The sequence below is a fragment of the Camelus dromedarius genome, chromosome 17 (genome assembly GCF_036321535.1).
Source record: "Camelus dromedarius isolate mCamDro1 chromosome 17, mCamDro1.pat, whole genome shotgun sequence".
NCBI classification, from domain to species: Eukaryota; Metazoa; Chordata; class Mammalia; order Artiodactyla; family Camelidae; genus Camelus; species Camelus dromedarius.
The window spans coordinates 40,170,280-40,194,729 of NC_087452.1; the positions used below are offsets into that span (position 1 = coordinate 40,170,280).

General features: G+C 43.5%; 1 protein-coding gene and 1 long non-coding RNA gene across 5 annotated transcripts in view; one reads left to right on the forward strand and one right to left on the reverse strand.

Annotated features, from left to right (window-relative positions):
• ENTPD3 (ectonucleoside triphosphate diphosphohydrolase 3) overlaps positions 1–20,871 on the reverse strand; it is a 31,609-nt gene extending 10,738 nt beyond the window's left edge. The window contains exons 1-6 of one of the 3 annotated variants that reach the window (XM_031470019.2): positions 20,815–20,871; positions 19,940–19,991; positions 16,573–16,700; positions 7,662–7,779; positions 3,428–3,578; positions 753–912 (exon numbers count right to left, since the gene is read on the reverse strand). In XM_031470019.2, the coding sequence (XP_031325879.1) occupies positions 753–912; positions 3,428–3,578; positions 7,662–7,779; positions 16,573–16,700; positions 19,940–19,979 (597 nt within the window). In that variant the 5' untranslated portion in view covers positions 19,980–19,991; positions 20,815–20,871. Of the gene's footprint in view, positions 1–752; positions 913–3,427; positions 3,579–7,661; positions 7,780–16,572; positions 16,897–19,939; positions 19,992–20,307 lie in introns of those variants that run through there. The other 2 variants (XM_010974789.3, XM_064496692.1) reach the window with 2 other exon arrangements.
• The window catches only part of LOC105084630 (uncharacterized), a 128,448-nt gene that overhangs the window by 25,926 nt on the left and 78,072 nt on the right, over positions 1–24,450 (forward strand). The gene's annotated exons all lie outside the window — the stretch shown is intronic.

Consider the following 24,450-nt stretch of genomic DNA (forward strand, 5'->3'; position numbering starts at 1 on the left):
ATGGTGGAGACTGTGGCAGACTGGGGAATGCATGAGCTACACTGCGTTCCAGTTGGTTGGTGCCATGTAGGAATGTGAGTCCACTGTGACCAGCTCTTTCAAATATTGGGGAGTGAGGGGGTCAGAAGTTAGAATCATGGGTTTTTATGTGAAATTTCCAAAATATTAACTAAATGAATTACACTTAATTAAATTAAAAATATATTCAAAGGGGAAGAAAATAGTTCTTGGGCTGGACATGGTACAGGTGCCCTCAGTTTATGCCCTCTGTGATGTGGTGATTATCTCTTAGAGTCAGCTTTCCTCTGCACCAAAGGAGCAGGGAGTGTGGGGACTGGAGTGTAAGGAAACCTGAGGACACAAAATGAGGTGGGAAGCAGGCTGCCTGAGGGCTCCATAAAACTCAGATGGCTATGGGACTTCTTGGAAGGGTCATTCCCCAGCTGCCCTCCAAAAGACCCAGAGCCCACTGCTAGATTTAGATCCTCCCCCGCCTCCAATTTCTTATTAGCTAGTAAAGTGATGATATCCCCCCTCCCCTGTGCATTTGGTCCTATTTAGGATCCAAGGTTTTACCCCAGCTATATACGTCTCAGCTTCTGTATCATGAATGTTTCCCTAATGCATACATGATACAAATGACACAGGACAGGTGGCTCTGTCGGCTGGCCCATTCACCTCTGCTTAAGCTACCAATCACAAGGGACAGGATAAACAGCAAGATTAAAAACCATGCATTAGTTTTCACACACCTCCAGGAAATTTCCCATTAAATAGTTGGCTGTAATCCATCCATATAGCCCTTCCTCTTGCCCAGAAATGATTTGAGCACCCCTAAAATCAAAGGGCTGAGACTTGAAGTAGTTTTGGATGCTTGCAAGGACTTCATTAGCTGCTGTTTCGTTTTGCAACCTATTCAAGGCACAGAACACAAAAGGCTGAGTGCCCAGACAACAATCTTAAAATAACCTCCCCACCCCCTGCAGGCAGAGACAGTTTTCCAGATGTGTGTAAGACATGGCAACCCCTTTTGCAAGTTGAAGCCTCCCAGGCAACCATGAATGCAGGAAGTACTTGTTACCTGTCAAACTGCCAAGCAGGAAAATAGCTACCAGCAAAAATACCACTTCTTCCCTTACCTGTTCCTGTCCTGCTCTAGCAACCAGCTCATCAAAAGAGCCACCTGCTCAATCGTCATTGCTCTATCTCAGATCAGCAGAGGAAAGAAGATCGGTGAAGGCATAGGAGTGGCATAAGTAATCTCTTGGCAGTACCATATAAAGGAGCCTTCATTAAGCCAGAAGGAAGGGGAGCTCAGGAGGAAGGGGGAAGGAAGACAGTTGAGTTTTCAGCTGTCCCTGCCTTGCTCTTTGGGAGGACTTCATCATGAGGGGATATGATGGACACCATGGCTGTCATTGGATTGAAATCCGTTAGTGCGCTGACCCATGGAATGGCAACATAGCATTCTTATATCATCCATGACATAGCATAATTAGACCATTCATCTGCTGCCATTTTAACCTATGGGAGAAAGCTTATTTGGGAGATGATTTTCCCTTTCATCAGTGGGTTAAGAAAGCCAAGGGCACTGGCTCACTGTTGGCTCAAGAAAAAGAACAATGCTACAAGCAGAAGTCCATTCCAGTTCAGTAGCAAATTATCACTGCTTGGAAAATAATTAAGAATTTTCCTAGTTTTATCAGTTCCCAATCCAGAGATTTTTATTGTTGTTTTTTAAAAAAATTTTTGACTTTTCTAGCAACTAAAATATCAGCTAGTTCCTCAGAAGAAATGGATCACCATTACAAAATTGTAGAATAGACTACACTGTATAGCACAGGGAAATATACACAAAATGTTATGATAACTCACAGAGAAAAAAATGTGACAATGAGTGTGTATATGTCCATGAATAACTGAAAAATTGTGCTGAACACTGGAATTTGACACAACATTGTAAAATGATTATAAATCAATAAAAAATGTTAAAAAAAAAAAAGAAAAGAAAATTTTACAAGGAGGAGTTAATATTTAATTTATCCAAATGGACGGTCACTTTTTTCCCCAAGTGGTGAACTTTCTATTCCATGCTTTTTGTCATGAGCTATAAATTACAAAGCCTTTGAATTATTTCTCACTTAGGGGATTGGAAGAAAAAAACAACTAAGAAAAAGTTGGGTTCTTTGTTTCTGTAAGAAGGAAAAGGTAGAAGGAAGGATATTTCTATGTCATTTCTATTTCAAGTAAACTCTATAATTTGAAAACACACAGCAGATCTCAAGAGTGAGCAAAGAAATCTGACTTCCTTCTACAGTCTACCTGGTCAACCAGGACATAGGGATAGAAACATGGAGGGGAAAACTGCGAGGAAAAGGCCCAATCAAACGGAGGATACTTTAGGAGTTTTTTGTTTTTTGTTTTTTGGGTTTTTTTGACGGTCATGTTAAACTGGCTCCGTTTGTTCATTCCTTTGTATTTTCTTCATGCCCACATGAAGACAGTACATGTAATTTTACATTCCTGGGATCATAGAGTGGCTTTGAAGCAGAATGAGTGCCATCTTTTGGGGAGAAAGCCTTATTTTCAAAGTTTAGAGCAGCCTCTACCCTTTCATTTAGATAGACTTAAGCTTGATGGGTTTAAAAAAAATTTTTTTTCTTTTATTTCAAGGTCAAGGCAATACTCTAATGGCGGAAAAATGAAGGGAAAGGACATTCAAAAACAATGCAACGGGGCTAAAAGTCATGGCTGCAAATTTAGGAGGAACTGCTTAATTGAATGAAATGAGATGTTTGCTTTTATAGTAGCTCCAAAGGCTTTGACTGGGGTGAGGTACAGAAATCCTATTGGTTTAAAGCAGATCTCAGTGACATTTTGAACATGGGTGGAAGCTACACAGCATACTAGTACAGTAGGTTGCCCTTAGTGAGGCTGGTTGTGCACAGGTGTCAAAATACCAGGGCTCAAAAACAGTTCCTACTTTTCTGAAAAATTAGAGGGACATCCCATGAGCAGATTTCCTGTTCCCTTCCTTTTTCCCACAGTTTCTCGGTAAAATCACCAAGGGAAAGGGCATCAATTTTAGAACTGTTTCTTTCCGAGTATTAAAATAAAGACTAAAAGTTTCCTAACTTTTAAAGCCTAAGCGGGGAGAGTACAGCTCAAGTGGCAGAGCACATGCTTAGCATGCGGGAGGTCCTGGGTTCAATCCCCAGTACCTTCATCAAAAATAAATAAATAAATAAGCCTAATTACCTCCCCCCTCCAAAAAAATTAAAGCCTAAATATATGGCAGAATATGCAGAATAAAAAGAGTATCTTTCTTTTGGCTTTATTCCCAGAAATAAAGTTACAAATGGAAAAGTTCAACACATTCCTGGCTATTTTGGTCCAATGGGCTTCTTTGTGCCATTCCAGCTCTTACCTTAGCAAGCGCATCCCAGCCGTGGCCCCCAGGTAAATGCCAGTGGATCCATGAAGGTGGGCTGGAACCTGCCTCTTGACTTTTTGCATGCAATCCTCAAAGGCTTTGGGGGCATCTTGGGGTTTTTTCCAATAGCTGGAGATCCCAGAGCCTGAAGAGCAAGCAGTCAGCACTTCTTAGCATTCCCAGGAACCAACAAGAGTGGTACAACTTTTAAATAAAAAAACAAATCAGCTCTGGCAGTTAATGGGTTTTAGTAGGGACTGAAAACAGGTGTATGTGCTATGGTTCATATGGTCACACCGATGGGTCTACTCCAAAATATGGAGGAAAGGAATTGCAAAGGCAGGGGAAAAAAAAAGACTTTTTTGTCTCTGCTTACCTTATCACCTTCTTTGGTCTCCCTCGATGATCCTGTCTAAAATAGCATGGTCACTCTCTACCCACCTACATGGCTTGGTTTCTCTTCACAGCACTCCTCCCTGACATCATACACCCATTTATTTATTATCTCTCCTCCATTAGACTGTAAGTTCTGTAACAGCAGAGACTTTGTATATGTTGGTGATTTTAGAATTCCCAGTGTTAAGAACAGTTACTGGCAAACAGCAGGCACCCAATAAATATTTATTAAATACATGAATCAATCAATCAGTGAGATTTTCAAGTCAGCATGCAGCACTATTATTGTATTGTATAGTCTAGTCTACAGCAAACAAAATGTATTCTGCCAGAACTGGTCCCTGGATGGGGACTGGTTAGGAGCCTTTCTAGAATGTTGAAATGTTGGGCATTTGACTGTGTCACCTGAGGCCCAAATTTGCATAAATTTCCTTAAGCCTCCCTGAGGGAAAAGGAAATTGGGTTCACAGGCTTATGGGATCCTGGGAGTCACAACCCCAAGAAAAGAGCTAAAACTGCTATTTTACTCTGCGAAGAGAAGGTGGGACAGATGGCACAAGACTTACGTGAGGTGGGACAGAAGCAAAAGGCACGTGTCTGAGCAAAGGATGCTTTCCAATACTATAGTGGCCTGGTCCCTGGAGCAGCTCTTTAAAGTATTTCAATGGAGGAGATATTTAAGTTTTGGCTCCAGTGGAGTTTAAAGAATTTTTAACTGCTGGTTTAAAGGGAAAACATGAATGTCCCTTATGGGAGAAGGCAGCAGTAATTATGAGCAGTGCACCCTGCAAAAGAGATGAGGGGCAGGCAAGGAACTAGTACGCCCCAAGGAATGGCTTTACAACAAGCAGCGGGAGCTACAGACACCAGCGTGGGGACCAGCAGCTAAGGCAGCACCCAGTGAACTCACGGAAAACAGCAGCACCTGAGGACTGATACTCACCAGAGACCCCCCCCAAGAAAGAAAATTCTGAGGACCTGGGCTTTCGGGAAACACTGCAGCATAAGCAAGCATTCACCACCCCTTCAAACTGGCCAGGGCAGGGAAGGCCCGGGGAAATTTGCAACTGAGAAACTAGAAACCCAGATTATGCTTGGTGAAGCCATGTGGCTTTCAGGGGATGACACTTGCCAAACCTCAACTCTGTCATTTGAGCTGTAGTTTGTGGTCTTCTGCTCTTTCAGAATATATATGGATCCCTGAGGCTACTGTGATCAAAGGGAAGATCCATTTATGGATGTGGTGTGGGCTCCGTGACCCTGCTCATCCCCTAAAATCACATCAAGGGTGGGCCAAGGGCCCCTTCCCCCGAGAAACTGCCTGGGTCCCTCCCCATGAAAGTGCCACCTCTCCCTGCAGTCAGAGGCCATCAGAACTGACTTGGCTAAATTGCTGTCCTGGGTGCAGAGGCAGATCTTACAACTATGTTAGAGTAAGCTTTTGGCAAGAGTATCCCCTGGGGGCTGTCAAGTGTGATGCCCCATGATGAATGATAGCTAACACTCACTGAGTGCCTACTTTATGCCAGGCATTTGCTACCTGCTTTACATGTATTATGTCATCTAATCTTCAAATCATTCCTACGGGGTGGGTATTACTATTATTATGTTTTTATTTTAGAGATGATGGGGTCAAGGCTCAGAGAGGGTAGGTAACTTTCCAGAGCTCATGCAGTAGGGATGAGGTGACTGTCCTCTACTTAATCACTATCCTACACTATCCTCTCTTTCCTTGGAATGGCTGGTCTCTCTTTTCTAAAGAAACATCCTGCTACTCTCTTTCATGCTTGGGGTGAAGAAATGGCTCAGAAGTTAGGAGGACAAAGATGGAATCTCTGGCTGAAGTCCAAGGAAGGTTGCTACTGCCTGTGTCTTGTGAGTAACAACACAAGCAGTACTCAGGAAACATGCAAGTCCCCTGTTGTGGGGAGCCCAGAGAGGTGCCACGCAGATGCCCCTTCAAATAAAGTCTTGGTGTCCCAGCTGTCAGCTCCTTCGGGGTTTGCCTCAGCTGCAGCGAGCTGTCTTGTTCAGCGTCCTCTATGGATGGGCAGATGAACACAGCTCACCCTGGTTATCCAGAAAAGACTCTTGGCTTCCCTATGGGAAAGGCTAATTCTGCTTCCCAACTTTTTCAATACTACGACCCCTGAGAAGGAATTCTATTTGGACAGCTCACTGAGGGAAATGAAGGAGGCTGCTTGGGATTGAAAGACCTGGTCCAGGGATTCTAACCTCTTGTCCTGTAGCCTGAGGGTATCCCTGTAGCCCATTCAGGACACACTGGTTGGGAAGATCAGGCCAAGTCACAGGCCGTAATGCTCTAGAGAGGGTGCTGCACACATACACAAGCTCACAAACTGGGCTTGATTATGTGGACTAAAGACTTAATTGTAAAAGGCAAAATTATATAACTTTTGATAGAAGAATATCTTTATGACCTCAAGATTGGGAAGGATTTCTCAAATAAAACAAAAGAGCAAACCATAAGGGAGAAGATTGATAATTGTGCCTACATGAAAATTAAGAACTTCCATTCATCAAAAGACATCATGAAGAAACTAAAAAGGTAAACCATAAACCATGAGAGGATATGAGTAACAATACAATAATAATCCTAGCAAAGCATTCATGTTCAGAATATTACCAGCGAAATACAAAAGACCATCAACAGGGAGAAATGAATGAGATACTGCTACTCATATCAACATTGATGAATCTTAAAAACCAAGCGTGAGTGGACAAAGCAAATTACAGAAAAATAAATGGTTCTAATTATATAAGTATGTGCTTGATTCTGTTTTCAAAAACAGGAAAAACTAAATGCATAAGGATAAAACTATGAAGAAGAACAGGAAACAGTCAACGTCCAATTCAGGCTACGTTGTGAAGGAGGCAGGGACTGTGTGGAGGGGCACTAAGGATCCTGATAATGTTCTGTTTTCAGGCGTTGGCAGCTCACCGGCCAAATACAGTTCACTACCTTCTTCTAAACAGGCTGTGAGCTAAGATATTCTTACTTTTTAATTTTTAAATGTTGGGGGAAATTTTTTAAAATACTATTTAGTAACATTTGAGAATTATGTGAAATTCAAAATTTCAGGGTCCATAAATAAAGCTTTACTGGAACAAAGCCAGACCTGTTTGTTTACATATTTTCTGTCTCTCTCCTCCCCGTCCATCCCACATACACAGCCAACTGGAATACAGTTTTCCTACTGGATTAGTTTTCCATGAGTCTCATATCTTATGACAGAGGCATTGACTGCCTTTGTTCTGGACTATATTTTCAAGGACATTTGCATAACAAATAGGCTCAGAAAGATACAAATACTGTTTCCCTCCAGAGCAAAATGCAGGCGTGTTCAGCACCCATTATAAATGTTTCAGGGTTCCTTTTCTGTAACACAACCCACTATGTGAGCAGGTACCATCTGGCCGTCTTTACTTCATCCTGTGCAAATTGGGGCTCAGAGAACCAGCATAAGAAATAGCTATAGATATTACTGTAATAAATTGTCCTTTGTTTCTGACCCTGGAGTCTTGTGTCTTCCACCAGCATCCACAAAAGTGCGGCAAAGTAAAATCTCATGTCATTCACAGTTCTTGACTGCTCCAACCCCTCATGTTTTATAGATGAAAAAACTCAAGTCCAGAGAAGGGAAGGGACTGGCCAGAGGTCACTGTACTGATGAGTAGCAGCACTGATACAAGGGCTCATATTTCCCTGACACTCAGTCCAGTGCTCACTTTCTGCCTCCTGGCAGCATCTCAGGACCTCTGCAGGCCCCTGAAGCACATTCCAGCACTCCCTTGCTTCTCTGGGTCTTACCTTTTACACTACATTTGAAGGTTTCGCTGACCACTCCAGTATTATTCTCCTTCTCTGCTGGCCACTGATACACATAGACTGTGGTTCTGGAAGACCCGGCATCGAGCACGATTCCATACTGAATAAAAGGGGGATGGGAGAGTCAGAGATGGGCTCGGCCTCTCTGAGGACCCCTTTTCTCAGTGGGCCACTGAGAACCCTGAGTCCTCCTAAGAGCTTTACCCACACTGCTTCATTTAGGTAGGAGCTGACCAAGAAGGAAAAACTATTTTCGCCAAACCAACTTTGTCTCCATGGACTATAGGGGAAGGTGGGTCAGGTGTCCTAGGCCATAGTTCTCAGCCTTGGCCACACATTAGAATCACTTGGGGAGCTTTTAAAAGTCCCAGCACCAAGGCTGCACCTGAGACCCATTAAATCAGAAACTCTAGCAGTGGACCCAGGCACCAACAGTTTTAAAGCTCCCTTGGTGATTCCAGCACACAGCCAAGGTTGAAAATGAATACACCAAGCATCTTGCGTGCAGAGACAGTCCCCTGATTCCTCTTCATCCGACTCCCAGGTGGGGAGCAGAAACCACCTGGGGCTCAGGAGGAAAACGAATAGTCAATTGCCTGCTGCGCTCTTTTCTCCAAACTTCTAGGCCTATCATCCTGGGAATAAAAAACCAAAAGGAAATCGTAGGTAGGACGTTCTCACAAGGGAGAGACACGTCGAAATCTGCATCAGCCTTCAGAGTGAAAGTATTCATAATTAAGGAGGGAAAAAAACAGAATACAAGTGGATAGTGACATACTGTCCCACTTTGGTGGTCAGGAGGGTGTTGCCGGTCCTCTTGCCCAGCTTGAGGCAGGCACTGGGGAGCTTTGCCTGAAGGTGTGGCCTGGGCCAGACCCTGGACCAGGGGGAAAGTGCATTAGCAGCCTAGGGGCACTGGAATGAGTTATGCTGACCTAGTCAGTGTCTGGTTGGGCCTAGAGTCAGCCCAGGGCATCAGATGCTCCTGGGTGGCAGCTTTCCCCCAATTCCACCACCACTGAGTTAGCCTGGCCTGTCCCAGGGAGGAAGATGAAGTTGGATTCTGGAGGCAGGTCAACTCAGATGGATTCCAGCTTTCCTAATCCTGGGTAAGAGGCCTGACCTCTCTGGAGTTCTTCACCTTCAGACAACTTACTTTCAGAAGTAAATAGGAGACCATCTGCCTGATGCTCAGTGGCTGCTCAATAAATACAGGCTACATAGAAAAATCAGTCAAGCAAAATAAAGTCACAAAGCAAGAAAAAGGAAAGAAAAGTAACAGCCCTCGAATCCAGCTGTTGTTTTAACACCTTGTTATGTGTCTCTTCTAATGGTCTTCTGGGCATAGAGCCACATATACACCTATGTGTTTAGACATATTTTTTAAAGCATTTTTTAAAATTGAAGCATGGTTAATTTATAATATTGTGTTAGTTTCAGGTGTACAGCAAAGCGATTCAGTTATCCATATATATGTATATATCTATATTCTTTTTCCTATTCTCTTTCACTGTAGGTTATTCCAAGATATTTTTTGTATATATATACATATATTTATTGAAGTATAGTCAGTTTACAATGTTGTGTCGATTTCTGGTGTACAGCATAATGCTTCGGTCATACATGAGCATACATATATTCATTTTCCTATTCTTTTTCACCATAAGTTACTACAAAATATTGAATATAGTTCCCTGTGCTATACAGTATAAGCTTGTTGTTTATCTATTATATATATATTAAATATCTGCAAATCTCAAACTCCCAATTTATCCCTTCCCACCCTCTTCCCCTCCTGGTAACCATAAGTTTGTTTTCTGTGTCTGTGAGTCTGTTTTTGTTTTATAAATAAGTTCCTTTGTCTTTTTTTTTTTTTCAGATTCCACGTATAAGTGATATCATATGGTATTTTTTTTTTCTCTTTCTGGCTTAGTTCACTTAGAATGACAATCTCCAGGTCCATCCATATTGCTGAGAATGGCATTATTTTATTCTTTTTTATGGCTGAGTAGTATTTCATTGTATAAATATACCACAAGTTCTTTACCCAGTCATCTGTCAATGGACATTTAGGTTGTTTCCATGTCTTGGCTGTTGTAAATAGTGCTGCTATAAACATTGGGGTGCATGTATCTTTTTGAATTAAGGTTGCTTCTGTAGTACAAGATATTGAATATAGTTCCCTATGCTATACAGTTAATACTTGTTGCTTATCTATTTTAAATATGGTAGTGTGCATCTGTTAATCCCATACTCCCAATTTATCCCTCCCTCTCCCTTCCCCTTTGGTAACCATATGTTTGTTTTCTATGTCTGTGATTCTGTTTCTGTTTTGTAAATAAGTTCATTTGTACTATTTTTTTAGATTCCACAGATAAGTGATAAATGATCTTTGTCTTTCTCTGTCTGACTTACTTCACTTTGTATGACAATCTCTAGGTCCATCCTGTTGCTGCAAATGGCATTATTTCTTTTTTATGGCTGAGTAATATTCCTGTGTGTGTGTGTGTGTGTGTGTGTGTGTGTGTGTGTGTGTGTGTATACAACATCTTTATACATTTATCTGTTGAGGGACACTTAGGTTGCTTCCCTGTCTTTGGTATTGTACATAGTGCTGCTATGAATTTTGGGGTGCATATTTCTTTTCAAATAAGAGCTTTCCTCTTTCCTAGATATATGCCCAGGACTGGGATTGCTGGATCATATTTTTAGTTTTTAAAGGAATCTCCATACTGTTTTCCATAGTGGCTGCACCAATTTACATTCCCACCAACAGTGCAAGAGGGTTGCCTTTTCTCCACACCCCCTCCAGCATTTATTATTTGTAGACTTTTTGATGTTGTCCATTCTGACCAGTATGAGGCAGTACCTCATTGTAGTTTTGGTTTGCATTTCTCTGATAATTAGCAATATTGAGCATCTTTCATGTGCTCGTTGGCCATCTGAATGTCTTCTTTGGAGAAGTGTCTATTTAGGTCTTCTGCCCATTTTTGATTGGGTTGCTTTTTGGTTATTGAGTTGTATAAGCTGTTTGTATATTTTGGAAATTAAGCCCTTGTTTGTCGCATTGTTTGCAAATATTTTCTCCCAGTCTGTAGATTGTCTTTTCATTTTGTTTGTGGTTTCCTTTGCTGTTCAAACTTGTGAGTATGATTAGGTCCCATTTGTTTACTTTTGCTTTTATTTCTGTTGCCTTGGGAGACTGACCTAAGAAAACATTGCCATGATTTATAGACATATGTTTATGTTTTTATATCAGCACAGAATTACACTGTACTTAATCTTCTCCAATGCTTTTTCTTACTTAAAAAGTATGTCATGAACACCTCTCTCTACGAGTAGAAATACTATCATGATTTTTAAGACATTCATCACATCCACTGTGAGATGTACAGTAACTGATTTAACCTGTTCCCAGATTCTAAACTTTCTATCACAAATGCTTGCTTCATTTGAAATGGGACCAAATTTTAAAAAAAATCTTGCCCCAGCTTCTCCATTCTATTGAAAAAGAACATCCTGTGTATATTGGTATTTGAACTTAGATGGCCTCTTAACCTCAGCTATTCAGTCTGATGAGTGTGACTGGGATCCTGACATGACACCCCCCCATGGTGAACAAGGGAAGCACTGTTCACAATCTGTTCCAGGCAGAGGCTCACCATGAGATTAAAGCACAGGTTGAAACTGAAGGAAACCAGGCACTTCAGAGGTCTGAGGCTCCCTGTCAGTCTGCTTTCTTTCCTTCCTCCTGCTTTCGACCTGCTCACCACCCCCGCCACCCGGCCCCTCCATGGCTGGTGCTGAGAAAAGAAGAGAGAGAATAAGACAGCAACTACTCCACGGGGTGCCTGCCTGTCCCCAAATTTTTATTCCAACATTTCATTAAGAATGCATTTTCCTTTTGTATGAAGTTCGGGGCTGCTGGGCCAAGATCAAAAAGAAGGAAGAATATCCACTCTCATTTGTAACCCCAGAAAAATGGGATGCAGTTTCATCAGAATGGGTGGCAGCCAGAGACTTTGCCCTGAGCCTGGAGAAGTGGCAGCCCCTCTTGCACCCGCTGATGTGCTGACCGGGGCAGCCTTGAGGCCAAGTGCTACTTTTCTCTAACATGATTCATCTCTACCATCATTTACCAGCATTTTCAAAAGTGAAAAAATTAGTCTTTAACCAGTTTTCAGAGCTCATTTGTCTACATCAGTGCAACTCAATGTGGCTCCATGGAGGGAGAGGAGAGTAGCAAATGAATTTCATTCAGTTCAGCTAGGGGGGTGATGTCTGGATGAAAAGGAGTAAGTCACCCTTTGTCTAATGCAGTGTCAGAAAAAAAAAAAACAAACCCTGAATGTGGAACTGAAGACACACTCAGTGGGTGAACCAAAAGGAAACAGTCTTCCATGAACCCCACGGTCCAAAACTCAAGGACTATGTGAGCTTCTAACAAAAGCAAAGACCATAAGATCAGCTTTCTTAGATACGTTTATCATTACTGTTATTATCATTATCATTATTACTCTACTTAATGATAAGAATAGTAGTAGTATAAACATTTGTTGAGCACTTACAGTGTGCCAGGTACTGCACAAACGGTGTGTGTTATCATCATCCCCATTTGACAGATGGGGAAACTGAGGCTAACAGAGGTGAATAATTAGTCAAAGTCACAGGCTTGGAATCAAGCCTGGGTCTGACTCTCCAAACTGTGCTCATAGCCCCTGTGCTTTCAGTAAGTTCCAAGGAAAACAAGTCTTTAATGGGGTGACTGCTTAGTAAGAAAGTGCCTGGTATGGTGTGGCAGACTTTCTTCGTTCAGACAAAACATCCTTCAAAAGCAAACTCTTTAGTTATGTGGTGTGCAGATCTGGCTGGAGAGGAGATAGACCAATTTAAATAAGGAGCTGGGGCTTTCTGGAAAGGAAGAAACCAATTGCCCAACTCTTGCTCTCCAAGGGGTAGATCGAAGTGGATCACAAGGCATCAGAGATTCAGGCTGATGACTGAGAATGGGTGAGGGTTAGAAGGAAATGGTTTTAACACAGCCTGACCCAGTGGTTGTGCTTTGGAGAGTGATGGCTGAGCATGTGACCCATCGTGGGGATCTAATGCGACCTGAGCAGATCATGGCAGAAAAGCAGTGTCCCTGAAACTCTGGGACTCTGCGGGGCCCCTCTTCAACAGTAACATTATGTGGCTGTGAGTGGCAGCAGCAGTGGGGTATTGATCAGAAGGGAATGAGAAGCTCCAGAGCTTCTAAACAATTGCGACTGGGGATTGGGAGGGCAAAACCTCAAGAGAAAGATACTGGACTTCATAGTAGTGAAGTGCGGGGGGGGGGGGCAAGTGAAAGGTAAAGGCGATGTCATCATGTTTACTCTTGAAGCTGACAGAGCAGGTCAGACCAGTAATGATGAAGAAGGGACTGGGGATATTTGCAACCTTGGCTAAGTTTTAATAGTTCTGCTTTTAAACTCAGATAAACCAAGGTTAGGAAAGCCAATGCTGGACTGAATAGCCAGATATCATGACCTTTCACGTGGCTCTTGAGGAACATCCCAGGGACCTCCACGGATAGGCCGCTGTGGAACTGGCCCCTCAAAACCAACTGTCAGCTGCACACGAAGGTGAAACAGGGCTCAAGGTTTGAAACCATAAATAACGCAACAGCCCTTATATTTACTTGCCGGCACCTCCACACTGCCCTGCTCTCCCCCAGCACACATTGCAAAACAAAAGGGAAAGGTCTCTGGACAGCCTGAGAAAAGCTGCACGTGAAATGTCCCCTTTCAAGCTGTCATTCTGCTCCTGCTTCAGCTGACCCAGAACATCTGTCTTTTCTCCCATTCAACACACGCAGTGAAGCTGGATGGGCCTTCTGAGCCAATATCCTACTGTTGTACACGTCCTGTCCCCTACAACTGTGGCTGGGCCCGACAGCCAGCCTCTGAAGAGATTCAAAGTCTCCTCTTTGAACTGTCTGCTCATTGGTGAGGGTGTGCTGCCGGTCCTTCCAAACCCTTGCTTTAGGCCAGTGCTCTCTGCTCTGTTTTCTTTCTTCTCTGTCAATTCTGCTGTTTCCAGTCTGTGTAACTGCAGGAAGCTGTCTGCCCTTTCTGTCCCTCTGTTTTCTCACCTTCAAAATGGGAATAATAATAATCTATCTATAGTGAACAGTCACGGAGGGTTCCTTGCCCCCAAGCCCTCAGACCTCACCACTGTGATGCCCAACCGTGCACTTTCCACCTGCCTGAAGGCTTTCTCCAGTGGCCGAGCCCCCCACCCCCACCCCGAGCACATGGCATGCCAGAAATACTAGAGAGTTAAGGAGAGCAGCTCTCAACCAATGACTAGTGGAGGCTGGGGTGTAAATACGCTCTTGATTGGGATGTCTGTGAGGCAGGTGTCCTATACGGCCTATGGCCCTTGGTAAAGGACATCCTGAGGTGAGTTCTGCACTGGCTCCCAGAGATCCCCAGCAGGACTAAGCCCCAGCTGCCCATTGGCTCACTTCTCCATCCCCCACCTGTGCTCCCTGGGGTGACCCCCAGATGACCTTCTTGCACCCCTATCTTTGACTAAGAGAACAAACCTGACACAGTAGCATTAAACATGAGTGGTCTCCTCCTTCAACAGGGCCCTCCATACTGCCCTGGCATCCACTTCCCTCTGCTCACTTTACTCTTCAAGTCTTCTAATTCTTCCATGTCCCTCCAGTATGAACAGAGAACTTATCTCTCACCTCCCAGGACACATGGAAGCCAGCAGCTGGCAACTGCCTTCACTAGGCCATCCCTCATTTTTGAAGGGCATGAGGGAAATTCTTATAAATGAAGATTTCTGCCCTGCCTGGCCCTCAGCCTGTTTTCTTCCCACCCCTGGGAAAGATCCACAGAGTAAAGAGCCCCATACACATGTATGTTGACTGTAGAAAGTGGACTAGCTCAGACCCCACATCCATACTCTGTCTACTCTCCCTGGAAGCAGCTGCCCCTTTGCCACCTCTCAGACCAGTGATGAGGTCTGTCTTCAGAGGGAGACCCACACAGACCCTGGATTCTGGGGTTCCAGGCACCATAGCATGTTCCAGAAGGGAAAGCATGGCTCTGGGTGGGCACATACCTGTATCCCATGGAAAGATAAACCTGGAGCACAAGTAGAGCTGGCTCCTTTGATTTATGGGGTCTCAGGCTAGTACTAGGGTCTGAGAATTGTTTCTGGGTCTGAGTGGTACCTGCCTTCCCCTGAGTTGGGAGGGCACATACCTCCCCCAATGCAGCAAACCTTCCTGCCTCTACACCCATCCTCTCTACCTTCCCTTCTGTGCGAAAGAGGACGCGTTCTCCCATCAGAGGCCAGTATCTCCTCCTGGGTTCCCAGTTCAGAATTTAGGATTAAGGAGAGATGGGAATGTAAGTGAAGAGAGGCCTGACTGTGTAACCAGGTTTTGGTCCTGCCATCCACTGGCCAAACCTATGTTTCCTCACTTGCAAAATGATGGTGATGGTGCTTGTCCACCTTCCATAGTTGGCACAAGGGTTAAATGAGATAATTCAAGGAAAAATGCTCACTCAACTGAATAGCAATTTACAAAGTTTAAGGAGATGGTATTTCTCCTAGTTGCAATCCTGATTTTATGTAGTTTATGGAAGAAGGCAGTGCCTGGAGCTTGGGAAACAGCTTCTCCAGACCTTAGCTAATGTTTTTGGACAGCCAGACAACTTGTTTTCCTGTCACCATTGGACAGTTGCATGAGGTTTTATTTTTCTTTTTCTGTTTTATTCATGCTATACATGGGGGGCTGAGATTCTTAGTAAAATATCTTATAAAAGAACCAAATTCCATAATCTAAAAAAGATTTTCCTTTAATCCTTTAGAAATTGGACTCAGGATGGTGGATCAAACTCACCCACAGAGCCAAGGCAATATTAGTTTCCTTTTTATCTTTTAAAAACTTCTATTTCAAATATAGCCTCGAACAGTCCCTAACAGCTAGAAGATGTAGAAGGGACTCTGAGGTCAAGAATAAATGCTAAATGAGATTCAGATAACATAGTTGAATTACTTGGCCCCTATGGCCCTCCAGCTCAGAAGGGTTTTCACATTTTTAAAGAGTCATAAGAAGATTAAAACAAACGACCAAAGAAGGTATGTGACAGATAGTAGAAATGGCTCTCAAAGCCTAAAATAAATGCAATTTGGCCCTCTACAGAGAAATACCAAAATAACTGAAGGACTCACTGAATCTCTTCACCTTTCATCTGACAGTGCCCCATGGGCTCACTTCCCATCATCCTTACAGCCAAGGCTGAAGGAATACCTATGGTTCTCAGCCTACCAGGGAGCATTCATTTGGGGATGGACATATCAAGGGCTGAGAGAGGCCTCTGGACTTAGCACAAGGTCCTGAGCAATTTTTCACGGGGAAGAGTCAGAGGGATCATGGCACACTTCTAGATCCAAAGAAGGTAGCACAGCACAGCTCAGGAAGACCTTGAGTCCTTGATTTTTGTTCACCCCGGCTCGGCCAGAAGAGGAGCCTGGGTCTCCTGGTCTCCACTCACGTGCAGGGTTGTGTGGTCTGGGGGACCTGACAAGCTGCTAAATCTTTGGTAGCTGTCTGTAACTCTTGGCTACAAAGTCTAACTTTGGTTCCAACAGGCAAGAGTCAAAGCAAAACCACGTAGTCCTAGAGGAGGGTGTTACCACTATCAATTTGTCGCCTCCAGCATCACAAACCCAGCACGCCCAGTCCTTCTCACTTGGATCTTCCGCCACCTTCCCGAAGCTCCAGCTAGAGGCAGGGGGAGAATTTTCTTCTCTTCGTATTCATGCTTTAGAATCATTTATGTCAGAGCCCGTTTCTTCCCTTCAGTGCCAACCCTTTCACACTTACCTTCAGTCCTGGAAGGAGGACCTCCTTCTGGTGAATCTGGATGACTGTGATAGTCACAAGTACCACAGTGCTCAAAAGCAAGACCACGAAGGTAATGATGGCTGGAGTTCGGGAGAAGCCCTTGAGGCCTAAAACGGGAAGACCCAGAAGACATATGAGGGGGAACTGGGAAGAGGGCACTGGCCTTCTTTGTAGAATGTGGACTGGGAGCATAACCACATACATAAGTCACTTCTTCCAGCTTTAGTGAGACCCACACTTCTAGTGCGGAGCAGCAACTAGGCTCCAATACCCATTTATCTTTCCTCCTGCAGTATGGCAGTGGTTTAGTTCTCTGGTATTTCCCAAAGTGTGTCATGCATATTACTGGTCGTCCCTGAGATGATTTCCATTAACATTTGTTTCAGTGTAGATTTGAAAACTATGGGTTTTCTATTAAAGCAGGTGATATAATATTTCATTTTAAAATAATCTCAGATAAATAAAAAGAAATTAACATTGTATTTCAAATATAATCATTTATGATAAAGTTCAGTACATGGTGACATTGTCAGGCAATACGTGTTCTCAGTAAGAATTCAAACACAGTCATTTTTCCTGTGTCTATAGTGAAGGCATAGAGTCTCACCTACATCTTCACAAACTAAGAGTAACTAGGCCGCAATCCATGTGTTCCTTCCCAAAGGGGTCATGTAATCTCTGGTGTTTGTGTTTTAATCATAACATGTAAACTATATCTACCTATTTAAAAGCAAAAGAAAAAATGTAGCAGATGAATAGTCTTCTACTAAGTATACAGCCCCTGAATAAAGTTAATTATAATTATATGTATTATATTAATAATAGATAATGTATGTCTACTTACTAAACTTTAACTAATATTACTTAACTACATGCTTATGAGCAGATACTTACTTGGGTCTTAACAAACCGGTGGGCTAATGAAAATTTCATAAATAAAGTAGCAAATAGGTTCATAAAAAAAAAAAAAGAAAGAAACTTTCTGAAATGATACCATTTATGTGAAGTTCTAAAACAGGCAGGTGATAGAAATCAGAACAGTGATTCCACAAGGGTTTGGGGCAGGGCTCCCCTGGGAAGGAACACCTGGGCACTTTCTGGGGTAATGGAAGTGCTCTTATATTTTAATAGGATTGTGGGATATATGGGTGTGTGCATTTGTCAAAATTTATCAAACTTTCCAAAGTCCATTGGGAAAAATTGAAAATCAAAGTAAACCATCTCCTTAGGCACAATTTCCCTTAAAATTTTTTAAAAAATAAATCGTCTCTATCCTAAAAACATATCCTTTGAAAGACAAGAATACCCAATTTAGGAACACAACTTAAGATCTACCCATTTCACTGTATATAAATTACATCTAATTTTTTAAAAAGACTTTTAATTAAAATATTGACTAAGTAATAGTATTGTAGAACTACTGTAGCATAAACATAAATGGTGATTCCCAAATGGCTGAAATATGATAAACACTAGAGTAACAGGAAGATCATTAATTTGGAGAATCCAAATATGTATCTCATCAGTTGGGTATTTAAATGTAAATTAATGAAAGTGAAATAAAGTTTAAAAATCTCAGTTCTTTAGTTTCACTAGCTGCATTTCAAGTGTTCAGTAACCAGAAGTGGCTACCATATTGGACAGTGTAGCTACAGATCCTTCCCACCATCACAGAAAGTTCTATTGAACAGCAGTGGGGTAGCTCCTGTCCTATTCCAGAACACCCACTTCTAGGTCATCATAGCCTAAGCTCTAGTCCTTCATTATTTCTAGGAGACATTTTCCTGGAAGAAAAAAAGAGCATATATATACTACCATGTAAAGTTAGATTCAGCCTCAATATCCAGTCACATCCCAATACTCATTGCATGGGGAGGCCAGTCATGCAGTGGGTCTCAATAGCTCAGAATGGCCAACTCTAACCACGCCATCTGATTCCCCTGCAGTTATAGATTCAGCCACAGACACTTCCTGATATCAAAGGTAGTCATTTAACACCTTAATTCTTCTGTCTGGCCACTGGGAGTGAACTGGAGGGGAATTTGTCAATATTTGTCAAAAATACAAATGTGTATACCATCTTACTCACAATATCACTTCTGGAAATTTGTTGCATAGAACTAGCCCCATGTGTTTAATGACATACACAAAGTTACTCATTGCAGAATTGTTCGTCATAGCAACTGGAGGGAGGCCAACCACTGTCAAGTTGACCTTCAGAGCCTCTGAAGTGGTCTAGATAATCTTTTTGTGATTCTCAATCAAAGGAAATGACCCAGACAGAAACCGGTTTATCTATAGAGACAAATTTTTGGATCAGCTTTTAAAGAACGCATATGCCAGCGTAAGTTACAGAGGTTTAAGGGATCCCCCCCCCCCGCCCCCAACAACAAGGCAAGGTAGAGATTTAATCTGCTCAGTTAAACTTGTCCTTTGGAAGGAATGTAACAAGTTAGTCTGCATGTGTGATGTTACAGTATATATGTGAAAATTTCAGAGTGTTCTGAATACCCAATTTAGGGGCACAATTAAAGAACATCTGTCCACTGGGCGGGAGGAGGGTGATATGTAAGCAGTCTCCTGACCACAGCCACGGTGCTGGCCTCCTAAGTACTTACTCTGCGCTACAGCAATTTTCAGGTAAAAAGCTATGATTACCTTAAACAAACCCTTGCCCAAGCAGAAAAGCCTATCACAAAGCAAAATGGACTAGACCAGATCTCATTCATCTAGGGAATGCAGCCTAAAGCTGTGCTGTCATTAGGCCTGGAGAAACACTGTAATTACCAGGTGCCCCTTCTGGGCTTCCACATGAGCAACTGCAAAACGTGCTCTAGAGGCAGGCAGGCAGGGCAAGCTTGGAAGCGTGTCTGAGTGTGTATGAGAATTCTACACATGTGCCTGCAGTATCAACTGTAACAACACTGACCTATGGTGGGGGGTGGTGTGTGTGCTGTAGGCGCCGTGCCAGCAACAACACTTGGATGGAAAGAGAGGCAAGATCCAAGTACTTTACAGTTCATCACAAAATCAACAATATTCTAAAGCAGACCTAACACACAGCTGGGTAAGGGAAACCACAAGGGCCAAATTAATGGATTATGCAAACCGGAAAAACCATTTGAGCGAAACAAGCATGTTAGTCCTTGTTTTGTGTAGCGTTGATGAAAAGAATTACTTCTATCTGAGAAATGCTGGTGGTGAAAGCCGAGTGAGCAACTGAGCCTCACACAAAAGGGGTTAAACCGTCGTTAGCAGGGGGACACGGATGAAGACCTGTGGGCTAAAGCTGGGGTTCTTATGTGATGAGACAAAATCCCACTTGCTGCTGCTGAGCGACACTAACCTGCTTGCTCACAAGGTTGGCGGGTCAGTCCAGTGAACATCTTTCCTTCCAGCTGCAGGTAAGAGAGAGCACAGAATGACAGCGTGTCCCTGGCCCCTGACTTAAGAAGTTCCCAAAAACTTGCACTGTGTTAAACACAAGCCCACTTCACTTCTCCCAAAGGAAAACCTTCTCGGGGCCAGATGAACCTACAACTTCCGAGACAGACCCGAAGCTGGGCTTACATTGTAGGATCATCATCTACCACGCCCTCCAACCCCCGCCCCCGACCAAGATGCAAGGAAAGGAAAAAGAGGGGGTTTGCTGAAATTTTAAACTCAAAAAAAACTTCAAAAAAGAAATCAAGCTTTTCTTGCGGATTTTCTCACCTGTACAGACCTCTCTGGACAGAACAAATCTTCCACCGATTATTAACATCCACAGAGCAGAGACAGGGCTGTTCTCCAAAGGACACCAACAGGGAAAGTTTCTGTGTATAGTCGTGACCCGCGAGTCCGAGGTCACCCTTTCAAGACCCAGGGCGGGTGTATGTGGCTGCTGGCTGGCGACTATTGCAAAGGGATGTCGGGTCCCCGGGATCCAGCGCTCCAGAATCTGGGAGGCCCCACGCTGGACTGCGTCTCGGCACAGCCAAGGTAGCCAAGAGCCCAGCGCATCTCCAGACCCGAAGAAGCGCTCCGTAAAGACGCGTCCACGTCTCTGGGCACAGTAGGGACCACCTCCCTGCCGCCCAAGGATGTGGGGCTCGCGTCCTTCGGTCCCTCCCACTGGCCCCCTGAGGAATCCGATTCCGTTTCCTTCCCTCCCTGTTCTCAGCCTTATGAAGCTTCTCGCTCCTTCCGTGGTGGCTCGGGCGCAAGATCCCCTGTCCTCACCTGTGCGCTGACGATCGGATGAAGGCGACCGGCGCTGCGGCAGTGCCGGCCAGGCGGCCAGCGTGCAGCAGGGTCCTGCGGAGGCGGGGGGAGGCGGGGCAGGGCAGGGCGGGGCTTCCGCGACCGGGCCTGCCCCCGGTGCCGGTCCCTGCGGGGCACCTCTTCACCTTCCCACTGCTAGGTTCACCATCACCTCAACCCGAAGTCGGCGCTGGGGGATGGGAGGCTCGGCGAGGTCTTGGCCCTGCACCCGCGATCTCCCCCGGGCCTACCTGGAGGAGGGGGCGGAGGGGTGTCAAGAGCCTTTTATAATCTCTCTTAGTTTTCTCTACCGTCGCACCAAGCCTAAGTGGAGGGGAAGTGGGGGCAGGGCAGAGACTAGGCTCTCAGTGGGTGCGCACAGGTCGGCCCTGTGCCCCATCTTTCCGTGGAGAGGAGGCCAGTAAACACCTGTAATATTGGAAGTGAGGCAAATAAGCAGATTTGGTCCTGGGTCACTTGGACCGGGAGAGCAAAGTAATGTAGAGACGTTCCCTCTCGTATATTTTAGCAGAACCACCTTGGCTGTGCCCAGCGACGTTCTCATTGGTTACTGAGCAATGCTCTCCCCTACCGTGTCTTATAAGGGTGTCATTAGGCCAAAATTCAGGACAAGCACTGCCTGGGAGAGGCCAAATAGGAAAGGTGATAAAAATGCAGCAATTCAGATGCCCCAGGAGTCTGTTTTTAATGCAGCAGCAGTGACCCCAAGGACTCTCAGAATGATCCCAGCAAGAGGCCTAAGCAGGCTTTGGTTAGACCACCCCTCTTTGTGGCTCCTGGTGCCTGGAAGGAAGAGCTGAGGCCCAGCTCTGTCCTGGAGAGCTAGACCCTGTGTGCCACTAGTTTCCTGTCCTGTACAGGTGAGGCCAAACCCACTATGAGATAAGAGGGCCTTCAGAGAAGAAAGCCTTTGTTTTGAGACTTCTGAGCCCAGAGAGAAGGGCCCCAAGCTAGGTGTGTGTGCTTACACACATGGTAAACAAGAACACCAGTCACTCTCTCCGACTTTGATTGACATGGGCCCTTGCAGAAGATTTGTACAGGATTTACAGTGAAGGTGTCAGACATTCAAGGAATATTTGCTGACTTGCAAGATTTGTTTTCATTAAAAGCTGTGGGCCAATGAAACACAAAGCATACAACTGAAAGATGAGGGACCCTCTGCACCCAGAGGGCCGGAAACCCACAAACAGCTGCTGACACTGCACCTAGAACTGGGGTCAGTAACACTGGCTGGAAGGGAGGAACAGCTGACCTCAACATCCCACCGGTTTCCTGGTTGCTGGGGCCTTGAAATGCAGTTGGTGCTAGTGTCTAGAAGTAACAGAGATCGATCCCTGTCTCCAGCTTTCCTTTCTGCCTTCAGTCTACAGGCCACAGAAGTGTGAGCACTCACCTCCTTTGAGATCCTAAAGCTACTTTTATTTTTCCAAACTTTCCTGAAACTCTCTGTTCTAGGCACTGTCTCAGACTTGCAGCTCCGCAACTAGTCTTATTCATTTAAAGGCATTTCTCCATCAACCTTCCATGTGTAAGAATGCACATGCACACATGCGCACGCACATACACACACACACTACTCCATCAACCCTCCACCCCCAGGAACAAACATGTATACATACACATACATATGCAAACTTCTATGGTTTTTTCCTGATTTTAAAATAATACAGATTTGCCTTACCAGACATCAAACCATACTGTAAAGCTACAATAGTTAAAACAGTTTAATTCTTGGTTTGGGTACAGGAATGTACAGAGAGATCTAAAGAACAAAAGAGGTAGTTCAATATCAGACTAATTAATGGGTATGGGACCTAGTATAACATCGAGAGATTGAAAAAGTGTATTATCTAGTAACTGGTGTTGAAACCTCTACTTTTTACATTTTGGGAAAAAATCCCAATCACTCATTCTACATAAAAACAGATTTTAGATAGATTAAATGTTTGAATATTAAAAAGGACTCAATATCCTAAGAAAAGAGAGGAGAACATTTTTATAATCCTTGGGAAGGAACAGCCTCTTCTAGCATGAGATCAAAGCAGGGAGATAAAGCAAACAAATTTGCATCATAAACATGTAAAACAACTTTCAAAAAGACATTTTAAAAAGGATAAATTGGGAAATATTTTAAAATGTGAATAGCAAAGAGTAAAACATCATGATATATAATGAGGTCACACAAATCTATAGAAATATCAAAAGTAGAAAAATCGACAAATGACAAGCACTGGCCAACTTACAAAAGAATAAATGGTCAATAAATATGGCAAAAAATAAGATTTTAGAAAAAGGGCTCTGTTTAGCAAACTTAAAAAGATCTGTCAATGGCTATCATCAAAAAGAATATAAATAACAAATGTTGGCAAGAATGAGGAAAAAAGGGAAACCTCCTACACTGTTGGTGGGATATAAATTAGTGTAGCCACTATAGAAAACAGTATGGAAGTTTCTCAAAAAACTAAAAATAGAACTACCACATGACCGAGCAATTCCACTCCTGTGTACATATCCAAAAAAAGAAAAGAAAAGAAAAGAAAATTTGAAAAGATACATGCACCCCAGTGTTCATAGCAGCATTATTTACAATTGCCAAGATACAGAAGCAACCTAAATGTCCATCAACTGATGAATGGATAAAGAAGATGTGAGATATATATATATATATATATATATATATATATATATATATATATATATACACATACATACATATATATGTATATGTATGTATATATGATAGAATACTACTCAGCCATAAAAAAGGAATGAAGTTTTGACATTTGCAGCAACATGAATGGACTTAGAGGGCATTATGCTAAGTAAAGTAAGTCAGACAGAGAAAGACAAATACTGTGTAATATATGTGAAATCTAAACAATAAAACAAATTAGTGAATACAAAAGCAGCACCAACTAGTCTTAGTTTTTCAAATATATCATATTTGCCTTTGCACATAATTTCCTTTGCCTGTCATGTCTGCACCTTCTTCTATCCTTCCCTAATTGGCTTTTGTTTATACTTTTATTCTCAGCACAGTCACTTCATTGATACTCCCTGACACTCCCCAACCTGGGTCACATATCCAGCATGGGTCAGTCTCTCAGTTAGAGGAAGTTAATGCTTCCTCAGCGGGCATCCCTTTCCTTAAGCTATTGTTTTGTTGTGACAATTGTTGAGAAAGTGATATCTGTTGCCTACTACCAAGAACAGGAGTCCCAGGATGTCAACCAGCTGCATGGTTTGCCAAGAAAGTCATGACTCTTACAGGCTCTGGATGGAACAACACTTTCCTCCCATAGACAAGAGACAGAGCAAGAGGAGCATCAATAGCCAGCATCCATCCCCTACGGTTGGCAGGCCAGATCTTATCCCACAGCCACGACCTGCACACACCCCTTTTGTGCTACGGGAGAAAGAGCCCCTCCACCTCCCCCGGGGGTCTGAAATACAGAAAGCTGGGGGCATGCCTGAGGCCCATCGACCCACACGCTCAAGCAGAACAAAGAAGTACACATCAAACCTGGAACAGGGGAAGATGTTCTGTAGCAAAGAGGTATGGCTAGTACAGGCTGTGAGGGCTCTTCATCT